This window comes from Hesperophylax consimilis, chromosome 1, assembly GCF_061612785.1.
Source record: "Hesperophylax consimilis isolate HC1 chromosome 1, BYU_Hcon_1.0, whole genome shotgun sequence".
NCBI classification, from domain to species: domain Eukaryota; kingdom Metazoa; phylum Arthropoda; class Insecta; order Trichoptera; family Limnephilidae; genus Hesperophylax; species Hesperophylax consimilis.
Window position 1 is genome coordinate 33,568,033 of NC_142836.1, and position 15,854 is coordinate 33,583,886.

Sequence of the window (15,854 nt, forward strand, 5' to 3'; positions counted from 1 at the left end):
ACGCATTGTTGTGACTCACTCTGTGTGTGCAGATAGAGAAATAATAGCGTGTGTTGCATTTACATCCAAATAATGGCACTGTTTTTCAAAAAAAGACATTTTTACCTGTCACAGGTGACATCTATATAATATAGGTATATAAAAACACAAGCTTATTCGAATGCAACATTGTGTCAAAATCTCAAACCAATCGGTGTAGAACTTTCCCAGATTTAAGATTTTGAACCAGGAAACATTTACTTGTTTATTTATATAGATAGATGAGTATAAGATATAATCATGGGAAAATCAATGACCAGCTGCCGAGATTATGAAATGTATTATAAATATTGGCATTATTTTTTGTACATCATTTTATTACTTGTGTTCAGTTTTCGTTCACGTTTAACCGTTTGATTGCCAATCGTTGACTTTCGTCGATTCGTGTTTTAACGAAGATTGCCGATCGTCGATTTCCGTCGATTGCGTCAGTCGTGTTCTGATTCGCGCGTACGTCGGGTGTGGTGCTGCGGCGTTGGTAAATATTATTCTAATATTATCTTAATAGTTGTAAGATCGTAGTAAACCGTTTAAATTTCAGATTCATTTATTATTTTTTTTATTTTAGTTAATTGAAAAAATATAACGTCGAGGGAGTCCTCTGAAATGTCTGACAGCGGGAGCGACGATTTCCACTCCTCTAATTCAAGTTCGAGTAAGAGTAGCTCTGATGAAAGTGATGTCAGTGATGTCATACCTGTGTTTCCCAACCGCAGGATGGGAATTTCCAGTAATTCTTCAGATCGTGACCAAGAAATGGAGAGTAACACCGGAAATTACTCATTTTCAAATGTACTTCCCGGAACCAATTTTTCTACCGAAAATTCTCATTTATTCGAAACGCCTGGACTTCGGGATCCTCCTCCGCGTGATTCTAAACCAATATCATATTTTGATTTATCGAAATCCTTGAAAATTCTAAGAATTTGTGGGGTTTTAAAAAAAATATATAGTTTCATAAAAAATAATGTTTTTTTGGTGGCATTTTACAAGCAAATGTATGAATTTTTTGGCACTCAAACGGTTAATATAATATAAAATTAGTTTAAGCTGGGTCCAGACATGTTCTTTTGTCCGTACCGTACCTCCGTTTCGTACCAGCGTCGCGATCCAAAAACTCTGGACGCATCATCTTTTGTCCGTACCGTACCTCCGTTTCGTATCCGCGTCGCGATCAAGAGCATCCATCTTCTTGTTCATATCGTCGACACCGCACTCCATTTCGAAAGACAGTTCCTCCCATGCATCTTGCTTTATATTTTTATTGTAATAATTCCTGTTTCCGGGATCCCACAGAACTTCCCTGGCCCTATATCCATCGATAAGCTTCACAATATTATAGTTATCCCACTGCATTTTTCACGCTGATTCGGGTAGTGACAGAGAACACGACCAATGCACGCCGCGAACACGTCCAGACTGGCGCAGACCCGTACCGTATCGCCTTTGAACGGGTCGAAAAATCGACTCGCGATGGATCGGAGCGTACCTCTATCCGTATCGAGACGCCGTACCACCGTACCGTACCGAACAGGCGTCCAAACTAGCGTTCTTGATCGCGACGCTGATACGAAACGGAGGTACGGTACGGAGAAAAGAACATGTCTGGACCCAGCTTAAGGAAAAGCTAAATTTTTTTATCGTGGTTCCTACTACGAGTTGTCAAATCGGAATAATCCATATTATGATACCTACCGGCCCGAAGAATGTTTGAAAAAAGTATTGTCAGTAAGATGGAGACATTTCTTTGGACAAATTATATAATTCCTTATTTGAAATTTAAAAAAAAATGTTACACAAAATATTTTAGGTTTATAATAAAAAAATGAAAACTTAAATTATTTTAACTATTGAAACTTGAAAAAAAAAATTGTTCTGGTATTTAAGTTAGAAGGTTGTTAAAAAAAATGGACTGGATTTCCTTCTTATATCAGATAATGTTGTAAGCCCCAAAGAGAAACTTGTTTCCAAGTGTTGCCATTTATACAGGGTGTATCGGCACGTACCCGACAAACTTTAACCAGCTATTCCTTAGCACATTTGGAGTAAAAAATGTTATGGGCACTTTGCTGTCCGGTAGCATTTTTTTTTCATTTAAAAACAAAAAATTTCCACACTACATCACTGTCATTGGCATTGCTTTTCGTGTTCAACAGCTGTTATAAGCAAGTATGTCGAAAAGCGTCTTCGCTCTTTCGCACACACTAAATAATAATAGTTAAAAATGAGACGAATGGTGCCGTGCCATTTCGTTGTGATTGTAAAAGCGCGCCAATATAGGTACAGACGTACATTATTCAACGGAATTCGAATAAAATATTGCCAGATGGGTTTTCAAACTTTGACAAAGGATAAAACAGTGGTGAAAATATGAATAGTAAATTTTTTATTAAAAAAAAAACGTTACCGGACAGCAAAGTGCACATAAGATTTTTTACTCCAAATATGCTAAGGAATAGCTGGTTAAAGTTTGTCGGATACGTGCCGATACACCCTGTATAAATATCGACCGGTCGGTGGCTGAGTTGACATCGCGTTTGGGTCCCACCCAGGCTTAGTGTGTTCAATTCTTCGGCTGGCTAAGTCCTCCGTCACAACACAAGCAACATTTTTCAAACATTGTCATATTATTCGTAACCCGGGAATTTTTGTCTTTCTTTAAAAAAAACCAAAATAAATCATGCTCATATTTTTGTGTATTCAAATTTAATAAAATATGGAACCAATTTCTATGTTTGATTGTTTTAAATGCACACACTATCTAATGGAGCACCTGAGTCAATAGTGCATAACATTTGAGTAGTATTAGCAGAAGGAAGGTGTGTGGTTCATGTGTGCGTGACTTCTAAATGTTGCATGATATCATTATCTAGTGCGCATATGGTTTACACTATATGTAGGCTGTATGCTCTACCTATATCTACGCTGCAATCTTGAGTAGCTTACACGCTCTAGATTTCTTCATATATACAGAATGACTTGTAGTCAATGCCAAATATAGGAGGAAAGTTAAAAAATATATTTATAAAATTAAACATTTTATATCTATTGTACATCTATTCTAAAACTACTCTAAATATTACCTACATACTAATATTTGGAATTCACAACATTTAGACATAACCCACGAAAAACTGCAAGACTTTTGGCTTCCTTAACCGTTCGGGTGCCAATCGTCGATTTTCGTCGATTCGTGTTTTAACGAGGATTTCCGATCGTCGATTTCCGTCGATTGCGTCAGTCGTGTTCTGATTCGCGCATACGTCTGTACGTAAAATTCTCATTTTTTCGAAACGCCTGGACTTCGGGATCCTCCTCCGCGTGATTCTAAACCAATATTCTTTAATAAAACACCGAAAAAATCATCGAAATCCTTGAAAATTCAAAGAATTTATGGGGTTTTAAAAAAATATATAGTTTCATAAAAAATAATGTTTTTTTGGTGGCATTTTACAAGCAACTGTATGAATTTTTTTGGCACTCAAACGGTTAACATTTAAAGGGAATTCATTTAAAATTTTGAAACCTTTATAGTAAATATTGTTTTGTGTTACCGATTGATTTGTCTTAGGAAGCCTAAAATCTAAGCCTAACCTAGGAAGCCTAAAAAAATTGAACTTGTATATAAATACTAGGGTATTATAGACCAAACGTTGCCACACACTTAGGATTTTGAGTTGGCGTTGCATTGTTTTTATCTTAGTATATCTGCTACAGCACAACGTAGAGCTCATACCTCTATTCTGAATTATTTCCATACATTTAACTTGCGTTTTATTGCTCAAAAAAATTACACTTGTGCAGTAATTCAGGTGGGATGCTACAGCGGTATTGAAGACCAATTTCCTTGTTTTAGGGTTTAATTTTCCCCTTATCCTACTTAAGAAGTTAACTTTTTTTTAGCTATTTTTTAAGTTAAAATTTCCTTGTTAGTGTTAAGTTTACATTTTTATGGATAATGATTCCCAAGTATTTAATTTCCTTGTTAGTGTTAAGTTTACATTTTTATGGATAAATGATTCCCAAGTATTTAATTTCTTCTACTTCTTCAATATTTTCTTTGTCTTAGTTTAGGGTAATAATTCCATTTTGTTTTTTTACCCAACACCATGAATTTACTTTTAGTTACATTCAATTTAAATTATATTTAACCATTCAGATATTTCATGTAGTTCACTTTGTATTTTTGAGATGGCATCTTCAATATTATTTGCTATAATGTATAAAAGTGTGTCATCGGCAAAATATTTGATTGAAGAGTGCTTCAAGCACTTCATTCACTATATCATTTATGTATATAGTAAAAAGAAGGATATGCACGTTTGTATAAACGTATAAACTTTATCATTTTTATAGTGTCCTGCTGAAAAAAAAACCCTCTTTTTTTTTTTTTTTTTTTTTTTACAGTAATACCGCACAAGAGTCCCAACTGCTCCCGTCTGGAGCCAGTGAGACTATGGCATCCCCAATTGGGGTATGTTGTGAGGCTGAGGGTATTGGGGAGGGGAGGGAGATGGGAAAGAGGAAGGTGGGGAAGTACCTGGCTATTCAGATCTGGTCACCAAACACGGCTAAAGCCATTTCAAGCAACGTTTCAATTCTGAATGGTGGTCTTACACCAGGGCGATACTGAGAGTATCTTCCACTCTGGAACGTGCCGCAAATATACTATATTACTATATATTATTTTAAATTAATTAATTGTGAAATAACACAAATTAATCAAATAAAATTTATTTGCGCACGCCGGGTTCGAACCCGCGACCTTCGGATCTGTAGTCAAAAGCGTATACCACTAGACCACGCCGGCCGTCAAGTCTAGTGGTGAACTGGTATCATTCGTTTGTACAGATTTTACTGTTTCGAATTTCTAGGTTGATGCTACTGTTGTCAGCTCACAGCATCGTTTCTATCATGTCCTTTGAAATATCTTTTATAAATCGTTGTATCTCCCTTACTGTCATGACGAGAAATATGATCTAAACAGTGTTGAAAGAGAAAACTTTGAGTTTTATATTCAAATCCAGAAGTTAACCACAGAAGAATTGAAATGTATACCTCTATGAAACCTAAGGTTCCGACCGTAATTTGAAAAAAAATTATTAAACTGCAATTTTTTTGTTAATTATTTTTATATGAAATGTCAAAAAAGGGATGTGACCATAACGTTTATAATACATTTGTCTAATAAAATGTGTGTGTGTTTTTCTTTATTCATAATCGGTAATTTTAGTTACAAAGCCATTTTTGAATTTTTTTATGTTTGTATTAAAAATTTTGATATTTCGTAAATTATATGTTTACTTCTATTAATAAAATTTGAAAGTGTATTTCATCACCTTTCAAAACAGTTTGGATATGTTAAAAAATATTCCATTTATTTGAATTTTTATTGAACAGCAGAAATACTCCGACTTTCTGACAGGATATGCCAGAGGTCTGTGGGGTTAACTGTGGAAAACTTCATATACATATTATTGTTGTTAGTTCAATTTTTTTTCAACTGTTCAATAAGAAAAAATAGTCATAATTTGAAAGTATGGGGATGAATGTTATAGTTTTTTCTCTTCACCTTATTTATAAAGGTTCAGAATTGTTATTATGTAAATTTTGCATTAATGGTACGTTTCTTAGATTACGCTCCACAATAATAAATTACCAGTCACCATGTATAGCAATTAAAATAAGAGAAAGTTTGCTTAGCATCTATATTATCTGACGAGCACCAATATATTTCACGCTTCGTGATTTTGTTTCCGTTTTATCTTGCATAATATGACAAGAAGCTATTATTTCTGCTGTTGACTCTGTTGGTGATGCATTGTTAGTGTTGCCAGTTAAAAGTAGTATTTACTTGAAATATTCTGCAATAAATTAATTCCCATTGTAGTACCCACTTACATAGTCAAATGTAATTTTTATTAAACTTGTTAGTGTTGCTAGTTAAAATCAGTGGCGGCTCATGAATTTTGGGTGTACTAGAGTGCTAATATTACAAAAAATGTCATTATTGATTTTTTTGTAGCTGAAAACAATTTTTTATTTTTGTTCTAAAATTAATTTTTTTTTGAAGATTTTCAAGAAATCTGTGCGGCCAAACTGAAATTTCCTGAAATTATTCTTACAAAAATCGAATTTTCTAAAAAAATAAAAAAATCGTTTTCAGCTACGACAACATCAAGAATGCCATTTTTTGTAATATTAGCACTCTAGTACACCCAAAAGTCACGAGCCGCCACTGGTTAAAAGTAGTATTTACTTTAAACATTCTGCAATAAATTAATTACCATTGAAGTGCCCACTTACTTAGTCAATATAATGTTTTATTAAACTTGACTGTTGGTGGATGCATTGTTATTGTTGCTATTAAAAGTAGTATTTACTTGAAATATTCTGCAATAAATTAATTCCCATTGTAGTACCCACTTACATAGTCAAATGTAATTTTTATTAAACTTGTTTACTTATTTTATCGTTTTTATTTTACTTTTTTTATTGCTCAGTTGAAAGTCCAAGAGTTCATTTTATTATATTATTTAAGCAGTATACATTGATTGCTTTTTTTTATTTTCTTATCAGAAGATCCTCTGAGATTAACCTTTTGTTTGTTAGTTCCCAGAACCTTAAATAAACCATTTTGAGAATTCTACAATTATTATTTAACATCCATCGAGTATAATCTTCATAGTGACATTCCTCGCGGAATCTGTTATTTTATTTTTGGTGAGGGCAATAAGAATATCCACCAAAAAATGTTGACAAACAGTGCCTCCAACGCTACGCTCATTCATGTATGTTTCATTTTAGTAGAAAATGTCCGAATGTCTACGTAAACCTGTTATCCTACATGCATCAAAGGTTAAGGTTAAGACACAAATCGTTTTGGGTTCGGGTAGCTAGATTAACCAGGACAGCTGGGGTCTTGGAATAGTCCTTATGACGTTCTCGGAAGCTTTCCAATGAGTTAATCTAAGTAATAAGTGTTTTTCTTTGTATTGCAGTGAACATTTCACATTCCTTCCTACCCTCCAGTGAACGCACTACGGTGACCCTGCCCACGATCCCCCTGCCGCTGGACTTTGAGACTCTGGCGCAGAGTTCGTGCTATGAGGCACCCGCCGCCTACCGGGTGGTCAAGCAGCCGACGTTCGAGGGGATGAATCCATCGTACGACCCGCAGACCCAGTCGCAGTATGACGGCAAGCAGAGCAGCGAGGGGCTCAAGCTGCAGTGTGACAAGGCGGTGCACGAGCTCAATACGCTGCGGCGACAGCACTCTGAGACCAGCCGTCGATGCGAACACGCCATGAAGGTTGGTACACAATACTGAACAGACGACACTGACAGAAATGTGTTTTGTGCCCGAAGTAAGGTTAATAATTTTATCTCACTTGGGGTGAAATTGCAAATTTTCCAATCTTTATTGAACTGATAATCAATTTCATTAACCTGCTAGTGGCAGTGGTAGGAGTCTAGTTCTAGTTCTAGGAGTCCAAAGGTCTTGTATATGTAAATTTCATTAACCTGCTGGTGGTAGTGGTCTAGGAGTCCAAAGGCCTTGTACATATATGTAAATTGGCACTGTCAGTTTTCGTCAACATCAATATAATTTCTGTGCAATGGTACAGTCAATAATCTTGATTAATCTAAAGTACGTAAGGATTGATTCTAAATGAGTGGTCGGCAAACTACTTATTCAACCTGGCACCCCCTTTTGCAGGGCCACAAATTCTTTAAAATTTCATGGTACACATAATTAATCTTGATTTCGGGGAGTACACGCATACTAACTATGAACCCCAATTGCTTAATTAATTAATCTATATTTTAAATAACTATTGTTTATAATATGTTTTATTTTATTTTATTATGTTTGTCGTTGCTCACAAACTGCTTCGGCGCTTTCATTGAAGAATAAAAAAATATGTATTTTCTTCGATTAACCTTATTTTTATCCTGTTTCTTGATTTAGTCTTTTGGCCCGCAGAGCCTAAAATATGAACTATTTGGCATTTTACAAGGGACCTTTTATTTATTTGACCTGTTTAAGACCCTTGGCACGCGGAGCAACTAAAAAAGAACCCGTTTCAATGGCGATCTGTCCACGAAGCAACTTCTTGAAAACCAGTTTTCAATGCCGATGCCACCAACTCGTCGTTCTAGTCATTTGCGCGTTTGCAGTTTTCAGTTGCGAGATGTTTTCCAGAAATTTGGGCCATGTCCAAGCAAAAAAACATTAAATTTGTTCAGGAGTTTAAAAAATACCCTTGTATTAATGATTATAGGCTTTCTGATTTTGTGCTAAAAGTTGTAACAGGAAAAGGAACATAAAATCTTCTTTTTAGACGATTCTGCCTTTGTTGATAATAATAGTAAAGAATGGCGTCTTCACTATCACTTTTGAACGCAATATAACAATAATAACCCCACACTATTAAACGAGATGAGATAATGACTGAAATCGTAAAACTTGAGTAGCATCGTGAGAGAAGCTTAGTCACAAACCAGTTTTATTTTGGTTTTGTTTAACCCGTGTGCGAAGGTTGTAAGACCTACCATCTTTTTAAAATTAATCTTATTTTGAACATCGTAAAATATTTTTTTCACTTTGGATTTCACACCCAACAACCATGTAGGAAGGAAAATTTTATTATTTAACTAGCGGAAGTCCCCGGCGTTGCCCAGGTTTTATACAGAGTTTTTCAAAATCAAGTATTATTACCCTTTACAAGAAGGATTCCCAACATTGGGTTTATAATAGAAGTGAGAGTGGTGTTATTACTCATGTTATGATCTAATGGCAAGCATGATTCATGTCCCTGTTGTTAATTTCACAATGAATTGTAACGTTTCTAGGAGTTGGAGTACTTCAGAGCGCAGCACAGGACTGCTATGGGCCAACTGGAGGTTACCGCACAGGAAACAAACACTTTTCGTGGCAAGTACGGGGAACTTCTAAATGACAAGCAAAGGTACATTATTCATCTTTCAACTTTCAAGCTCAAAATACACAGATACAAGAGACCGGCCACTCCTGTGCTGGGCTGAACATTGTTGTTTAGTAGATGATTTTATTTAGATAACACATGAAGTGAAAAAATAGGTTTCAATGCACCAAACGCTCGGACACTACCGAATTTAGTATACGTGCTGCTTATCGCTTTCTAATATTGGAACACGTTTCGGCAAGATATTAGCATGTAATAATACAGTAGAACCTCGTTAATTCGAAATCCACGGGACATCAAAAATCAAATATCGAATTAACGAATTCCCACGTAATTCGAAATTTTATGATAAAAAAAAAACAAAAAACACCGAAAATCGATTTTCTCGGCCGCCTCTTCAAATCCGGATGGTATTTTAGGAGTAAATTCGTATTAATACCAATTATTTCTTTATTTTCGCGGCCGATTACCGTAGCGGCCGGCCCTTTAAATTCAAATATTCGCAATAAATTCGTAAAAATGCCATATATTTACGCGTAAATCGAGATTATGCGGGCGATTTCGGTCGCGGCCTACCCTTTAAATTGAGATATTTGTAAAAATACAATATATTTCCGTGTAAATCGAGAATGCGCGGCCGATTTCCGTCGCGGCCGACCCTTTAAATTCAGATAGTTGATGTAAATTCGTAAAAATATGATATTTCCGCGTAAATGGAATTTTATCGGCAGTTTTTCGTCGCGGCCGGCCTTAAAAGTTCAGATATTTGAAGTAAATTCGTAAAAATATGTCATATTTCGGCGTGAATCGAAATTTTTCGACCGATTTCCGTCGCGCCATATATATAACTCGGATATTCGAAGTAAAGTTAGTAAAAATACGGTATATTTCCACATAAAATGAAATTTCGCGTCCGATTTCCGTCGCGGCGGACCCTTTTTCAGATATTCCAAATAAATTCGTAAAAATACGATAAATTTACGCTCAAATCGAAATTTCGCGGCCGACCCTTTAAATTGAGATATTTGGTGTAAATTCGTAAAACTTCGACATATATCCGTGTAAAATGTATTTTCTCGGCCCTTTAAACTCGGATATTCGAAAAAATACGACATTCTAGTGTAAATCGATTCAGATTTACAAAATAATAATACTAATTAGGACGATGTATAACCACGTAAAAATACATTTTTTGGCGTTTTACCGCCACGGCTGACTTTTAGATTCAGATTTACGAAATATTATGATTTATTTTCGCAAAAATCAAATTTTTTCAAATTAAGAATTAACGAATTTCGAAATGTATGTATGTTGGTCATGATGTAAGTTATTGATTTTCAGGTTGGAAAGGGAGGTGCAACGACTGAAGCAAGATGGCACAGCGGGTGGTGGGGGTGGGGGCGGAGGGGGGACTGAAGGGGACACTGCTCTCATGCACACCCTCCATGAATACGACGCTCTCAAGGAAGAGTACGAGTGTCTAAGGAAGAGGTATATTTACTGTCAATTATTAACTATTATTGATTTGGATTTTCTTGATTATGCCGAGACTTTGATATTTAATTTTAACTTCCTTGATAATTGCCTTGATAATCACAACTGTTTTGTTATTATTTATGAATAGCTAATGACTTAATAGTATTCACATCATTATAAAACAATTAAGACAAACCTTACATCTTTAACTCATACCACTCCTTTGTCGAGTGTGGCTCGACATTATATTTCTTACACCAACTCCTATGTCGAGTCATACTCGACATTATAGTAACGCAATTTCGAAAAATAATTTTAATTATCAAATGTTTTTTTTTCTTCTTTTAAACACTTTATATCTCATTCTGAATATTCCGAATACGCAAAATACATATATCTCGTCAAGTTTCGCCTTTTAGATAATTTTTAAAATCGTATTATTTTTAACCTTGTAAATGCACTGCGCAGTTATTTGGTTGCGACGCATGTAAGTAGGTAGGTACTTGCCTGTCTACCTGCGTAACAATAGGAAGCGCTGAGGGATTTCTCCCAACTCATAACAAAGGATTCTTATACCTATTCACTTGTTATCACATAATATTTTGTTCTGTTTGTGTATTTACATTTGTTTTTACTGTTTTTAGTAGCAAATATTTCGTTAGTAGTGAATAAGGGCATATTAAGTTGTTAATTTTATATATTTCTATGTTTTTTGTACTCTATGTAAAGAAAGAGTAATAAAAATTACATATTTTAAAAATTTTTGTATAACTTTTTATTGAGGCCACTTTTTATCCCTTTTTTGTAAATTAATTAAGGAGTTGGTAGTAGGTAATTAAAAAAAAAATTAGGAGTGCAAAGGGTTAACAAAGGGGGAAAACCAAGTTTTTTATAGTAATTGCCTCATGCAATTGATCTAAGTACATCACTCTTTAACATCATACAAATAAAAATAGGGTAGGGGTAAATAAAGTCATATAAAAAAATGGTCTGAATGTTTATTATTGTTTATTGTGGTATTTTAAGTAGATACATAGTTATCTATGTCCTAATACAATCCTTATATACATAATATATACTTATAATTATAGTAACACATTTAAAATGAATCAATCACATATTTTCGTAATTTAATTTAAAATGTTTTTATGTTTTCTTCTGATTTTATTTCTTCTGGTAGCTCTCCAAATATCTTCAACGCTCCGTACATCAATGACTTTTCACTCTGTGTTTTTTTCCTGAAGGGGAGTCTCAATTCATTTCTTTTCCTCGTCTCATGGTGCAACGATATTTTTAGAATGTGACATAAACACTATTTCAAAATGGCCTTGAACCACAATAATAAAAACTTAAATATTTGCAAATCTTTTCAAAAAATTTATTGGAGTTCTACGAATTAAACACAATAATAATAAATAGTTATTACACACCACACTTTTTGAATTTGATGATTTTGAACTCCAATGGCATGTAATCTACCATTTGGGAGGCGGGTATGGGTACCACCGCCCCGGGAACCATTTATTTGATAACCAACACCTCTGCCGTAGGTCTCCCCAATTGGCCTAGCGGGGGTGCCCGGGTTCATGAGGTGAGGTTTGTCCAGGTACAGGTTTGACAGGTGTTATTGGGTGAGGCTGGTCGAGAGAGACACTTTTTGACGTCTTCATTCGGACTCTCTCTACCCTTTGCCTTGCGTTGCAGTGGGAGGGATGGATTCATACTCACCCCTCATACCTTTTTCATTCCCAGAACTATTGAAATGCATGAATCTGCCGTTGGCGCTGGTTTAGTTGGATATCATGTCAGTCATTTAGTAATAGTAGTTAATTAAAATGTCTCAATATTTATTGTGCCTTTATGATGCTCTGCAAGAACGTCTGGACATGAGTTTCCAAGTGATTAACAGGTACGAAAAAGTGGATTGTGCCTTAAAAATACATAAATATAAACCAATAAAAAATTCTCATAATTCCAGAAAAAAAAATAGCGTCGAGCTTTTCAGATTACCTGGCATTGTTTAATAATTATTTACAGTTTGGGAGATGTAAAATTGATACAATTGTGCAAAATATTGATTTTTATTTTGTAGGTACGATGAGGTTATATCTACGCATAGCGTTACTGCAGAACAACTTAATGTCTGTCAGGAGGAAAATGTCCGCCTCAAGTCACAAGCTCATGAATTGACACAGGAAAGGAACTCGGCCGTAAGTTTATATAACTAACTGTTATAATACCTACTACATTTACCAAAAAGATCCCTGTACATTAGTTTCAAATATGATTACAAAAGAGTGTTCATTTTATTGGAATCGTAATATGTTGGATGTCCTATAAATATATATAAATCAATATGTATGTACGTATTAGGCAGTTGTCCAACGGGTCAGTAAAGAATCGACAAAAACCGAGTGCGGTATACCGAGAGCCCACCGATCAGTATATTTGTATTGGGGCCCGCAAACAGTACAAACAAGTTGGGGGGCAAGAGGGAGCGATGCGATGTACTTTCCTTATACAACTAACGGTACCAGGTTTCAGTGGGCGCTCAATATTGCAATACTGCCGATATCACATAACGTACTTCTAATTATATTAACTTCCAATAACATTTATTTTACTTAAAAATGATTTTAAAATATTCTTAAAAATTTATTATTTAGGCACATTAAAAAATATCACAAAAAATTCCACAACCTCGTTGTCTCTGGGTGACTGATTTGATTCACAGTCGATTGTCATTTTTAACATGTTTACAAGCCGTCTTCTCTCAGCCGTCTGTAATTATTGTACAAATACAAACAATATGGAGCAAAACCTCAATCTCCAATTGATAATGGAGATTTTTACTACAGATGATAAGATGACATTAGCCTAAAGCCAGTAACAGAAATCTGCAATATCGACGACAGCAATTTACAGTTTACTGAACTACAAGGCACATAACTCTGCCATGGAGATCCTCAAACACCGACGTTCCAGACGCCTGTGACACTGGATCAGTTCAACGCATCGGTGATCTTTTAATGTGTTATGTTAATTTGTAGATTCGAGAGCGCAACGGGCTCAAGCAGCAGTGCACGGCCGCTATTCGGCAATGGGACATTGCCTTGCGCGAGCGTAACAACTACAGCGAGGCTCTGGACAAGGTGAAGTCGCAGCACGAGGAGGCCGTGCGCGAGATGAACCAGGCCATGAGCGTGCGGGTGAAGGCCACCAAGGACATCAAGCGGCTGACCGAGGAGAGAAACGCCGCCATGCACGAGTATTCTCTCATCATGAGCGAAAGGTGATTAATTCGTTCTATTAAAAATTCACATCTTTAAACTGTAATTTACCGCACAATAGTCCCAAATGTTTCGAACCGTCTGGAGCCGGTGGGACTATCCCATCCCCAATTGGGGTATGTTTGACGGCCGGCATAGTCCAGTGGTTCGAACCCGGCGTGCGCAAATAAATTTTATTTGATTAATTTGTGTTATTTCACAATTAATTAATTGAAATAATATATAGTATATTTGCGGCACGTTCCAGAGTGGAAGATATTACCAGTATCGCCCTGGTGTAAGACTACCATTCAGAATTGAAACGTTGCTCCAAATGGCTTTAGCCGTGTTTAGTGACTAGATCTGAATAGCCAGGTACTTCCCCACCTTCCTCTTTCCCTTCCCCACTTACCTTCAGCCTCACAACATCCCCCAATTGGGGATGCCATAGTCTCACTAGCTCCAGACGGGAGCAGTTGGGACTCTTGTGAGGTATTAACTATAAAAAAAAAAAATAAAAAAAATGTTGTGAAAAAAATAGTGTTATAATCTCGGCTAAAACAGATAAGCAATACATAACAGACTGGAAGATAATCTCAGTATGTACTGCCCTTGTGAAAAACCACCACAATCGAAACATTGCTTGAAATGACTTTAGCCGTGTTTGGTGCACTGCACTACTTGTCTCCAGTCTTCATTTAAATTACAATAACATCTGTGCCCCAGCCATCAATATACAAAAGTATATTCCGGTCACAATTACCTCCCGGTCTTATTTGAGCTATCTTCTAGTGCAAGACTCCCGCTCAAACGCAAATAAGTTGTGCACATTCCGATGAGCACAAAACTGTGTTTAACCACACAACGGGGCCAGTATTGGGCAGTATCGAGACAGCCCGGCCCGCGGAAAAGGTAACATGAGGGTGACAGATCAAGCTCCTAACGGCAAATCATGTGCTGGGGCAGTGCAGATATATAACTCATCCCGTCCACTATCGACGCATGCGTGAAGCGTCTTGAAAGCAAGTAAATTTTGCACTACTTTGGTCAAGCGTAATCCAATGCGTCTGGAATAGATTAGTTAAGGAATATTAATTAGTGAGTAGTTACTATTTGTAGAAACGCTACATCATTTATACATTGGGACTCGTGCACGCTGAATTTAAACTGTTTCATGAGATTAAGAAATACCGAAGATGATATTGCAAACGCTAACGGAGCAGTATTATTTATTTAATTATTTTACAAATGTAACTTAGTGAAGTGAATGAATTATTGCATTACCCCTATTAATTAGTTCGTTTCACCTGTATTACATACTAGGTAGGTACATTTTAAAACTGAAGCTGCTGCACTGCACTGATGGTAATTTTAGTAATGAGCCACCTCTGCTCCCACCCTCTCCATGACAGCCGACATCCTTTCAGATACCGTTTGGCTTAGATTTAGATGGTTCCATGACAAAACAGAACATAGAGGAAAAATGAAGAAAAATAAATAAAAAAACAATACCTAACCTAACAGTCACAAACCGGAACATTGGAGGAAAATTAAAAAAAAACAACTAACCTATTCGTTTATAATGTTGCGTTTTGTCACTGCTCAAATTTTATCCGGTTACCGAATTAGGTAGCCCAGTTTCCTAAACTTATTTTAAAATTTACACAACTGATAAACAACCATCAATGGTTCTATAACAGTTGTGTAAAATTAAATATTTTTTTTAATAAGGGGGGTATATGTGTATCAATGTTGAACTGTGAACTAATACCAATTTTTTTAATCAGGGACACTGTACACAAAGAGATGGAGAAGCTATCTGACGACTTGACGCGCGCCGTAAAGCGTGCCGCGAGCGCCGACTTGGAGCTGGCCGCGTCGCAGCGGGACCGGCGTGCCCTCGAGCTGCAGGCCGAGTCCCTGCGGCGTGAGATCACCTCGGCGCTGCTGGATCGCGACCGCGCCCTCAGGGAGTGCTCTGACCTCACGAGAAGCGCCAATAATCCCACACAGGCCAAGACGAGGTGACAAATTCATTTTCAAAGAATATATATAGGTATATAATGTCTCTTGACCGGTCAGTGGTTGAGTGGGCATAGCGCTTGGGTCTCACCCGAGCGTC

At 36.3% G+C, this 15,854-nt stretch overlaps 1 protein-coding gene across 4 annotated transcripts in view; it reads left to right on the forward strand.

The window, feature by feature from the left end:
- The window catches only part of Dlg5 (MAGUK family member discs large 5), a 39,599-nt gene that overhangs the window by 1,352 nt on the left and 22,393 nt on the right, over nt 1–15,854 (forward strand). For all 4 annotated transcript variants that reach the window (XM_089632905.1, XM_089632892.1, XM_089632912.1 and 1 more), the window contains exons 3-8: nt 7,041–7,351; nt 8,896–9,011; nt 10,329–10,478; nt 12,556–12,673; nt 13,514–13,755; nt 15,520–15,756. In XM_089632905.1, the coding sequence (XP_089489031.1) occupies nt 7,041–7,351; nt 8,896–9,011; nt 10,329–10,478; nt 12,556–12,673; nt 13,514–13,755; nt 15,520–15,756 (1,174 nt within the window). The remainder of the gene's footprint in view (nt 1–7,040; nt 7,352–8,895; nt 9,012–10,328; nt 10,479–12,555; nt 12,674–13,513; nt 13,756–15,519; nt 15,757–15,854) is intronic.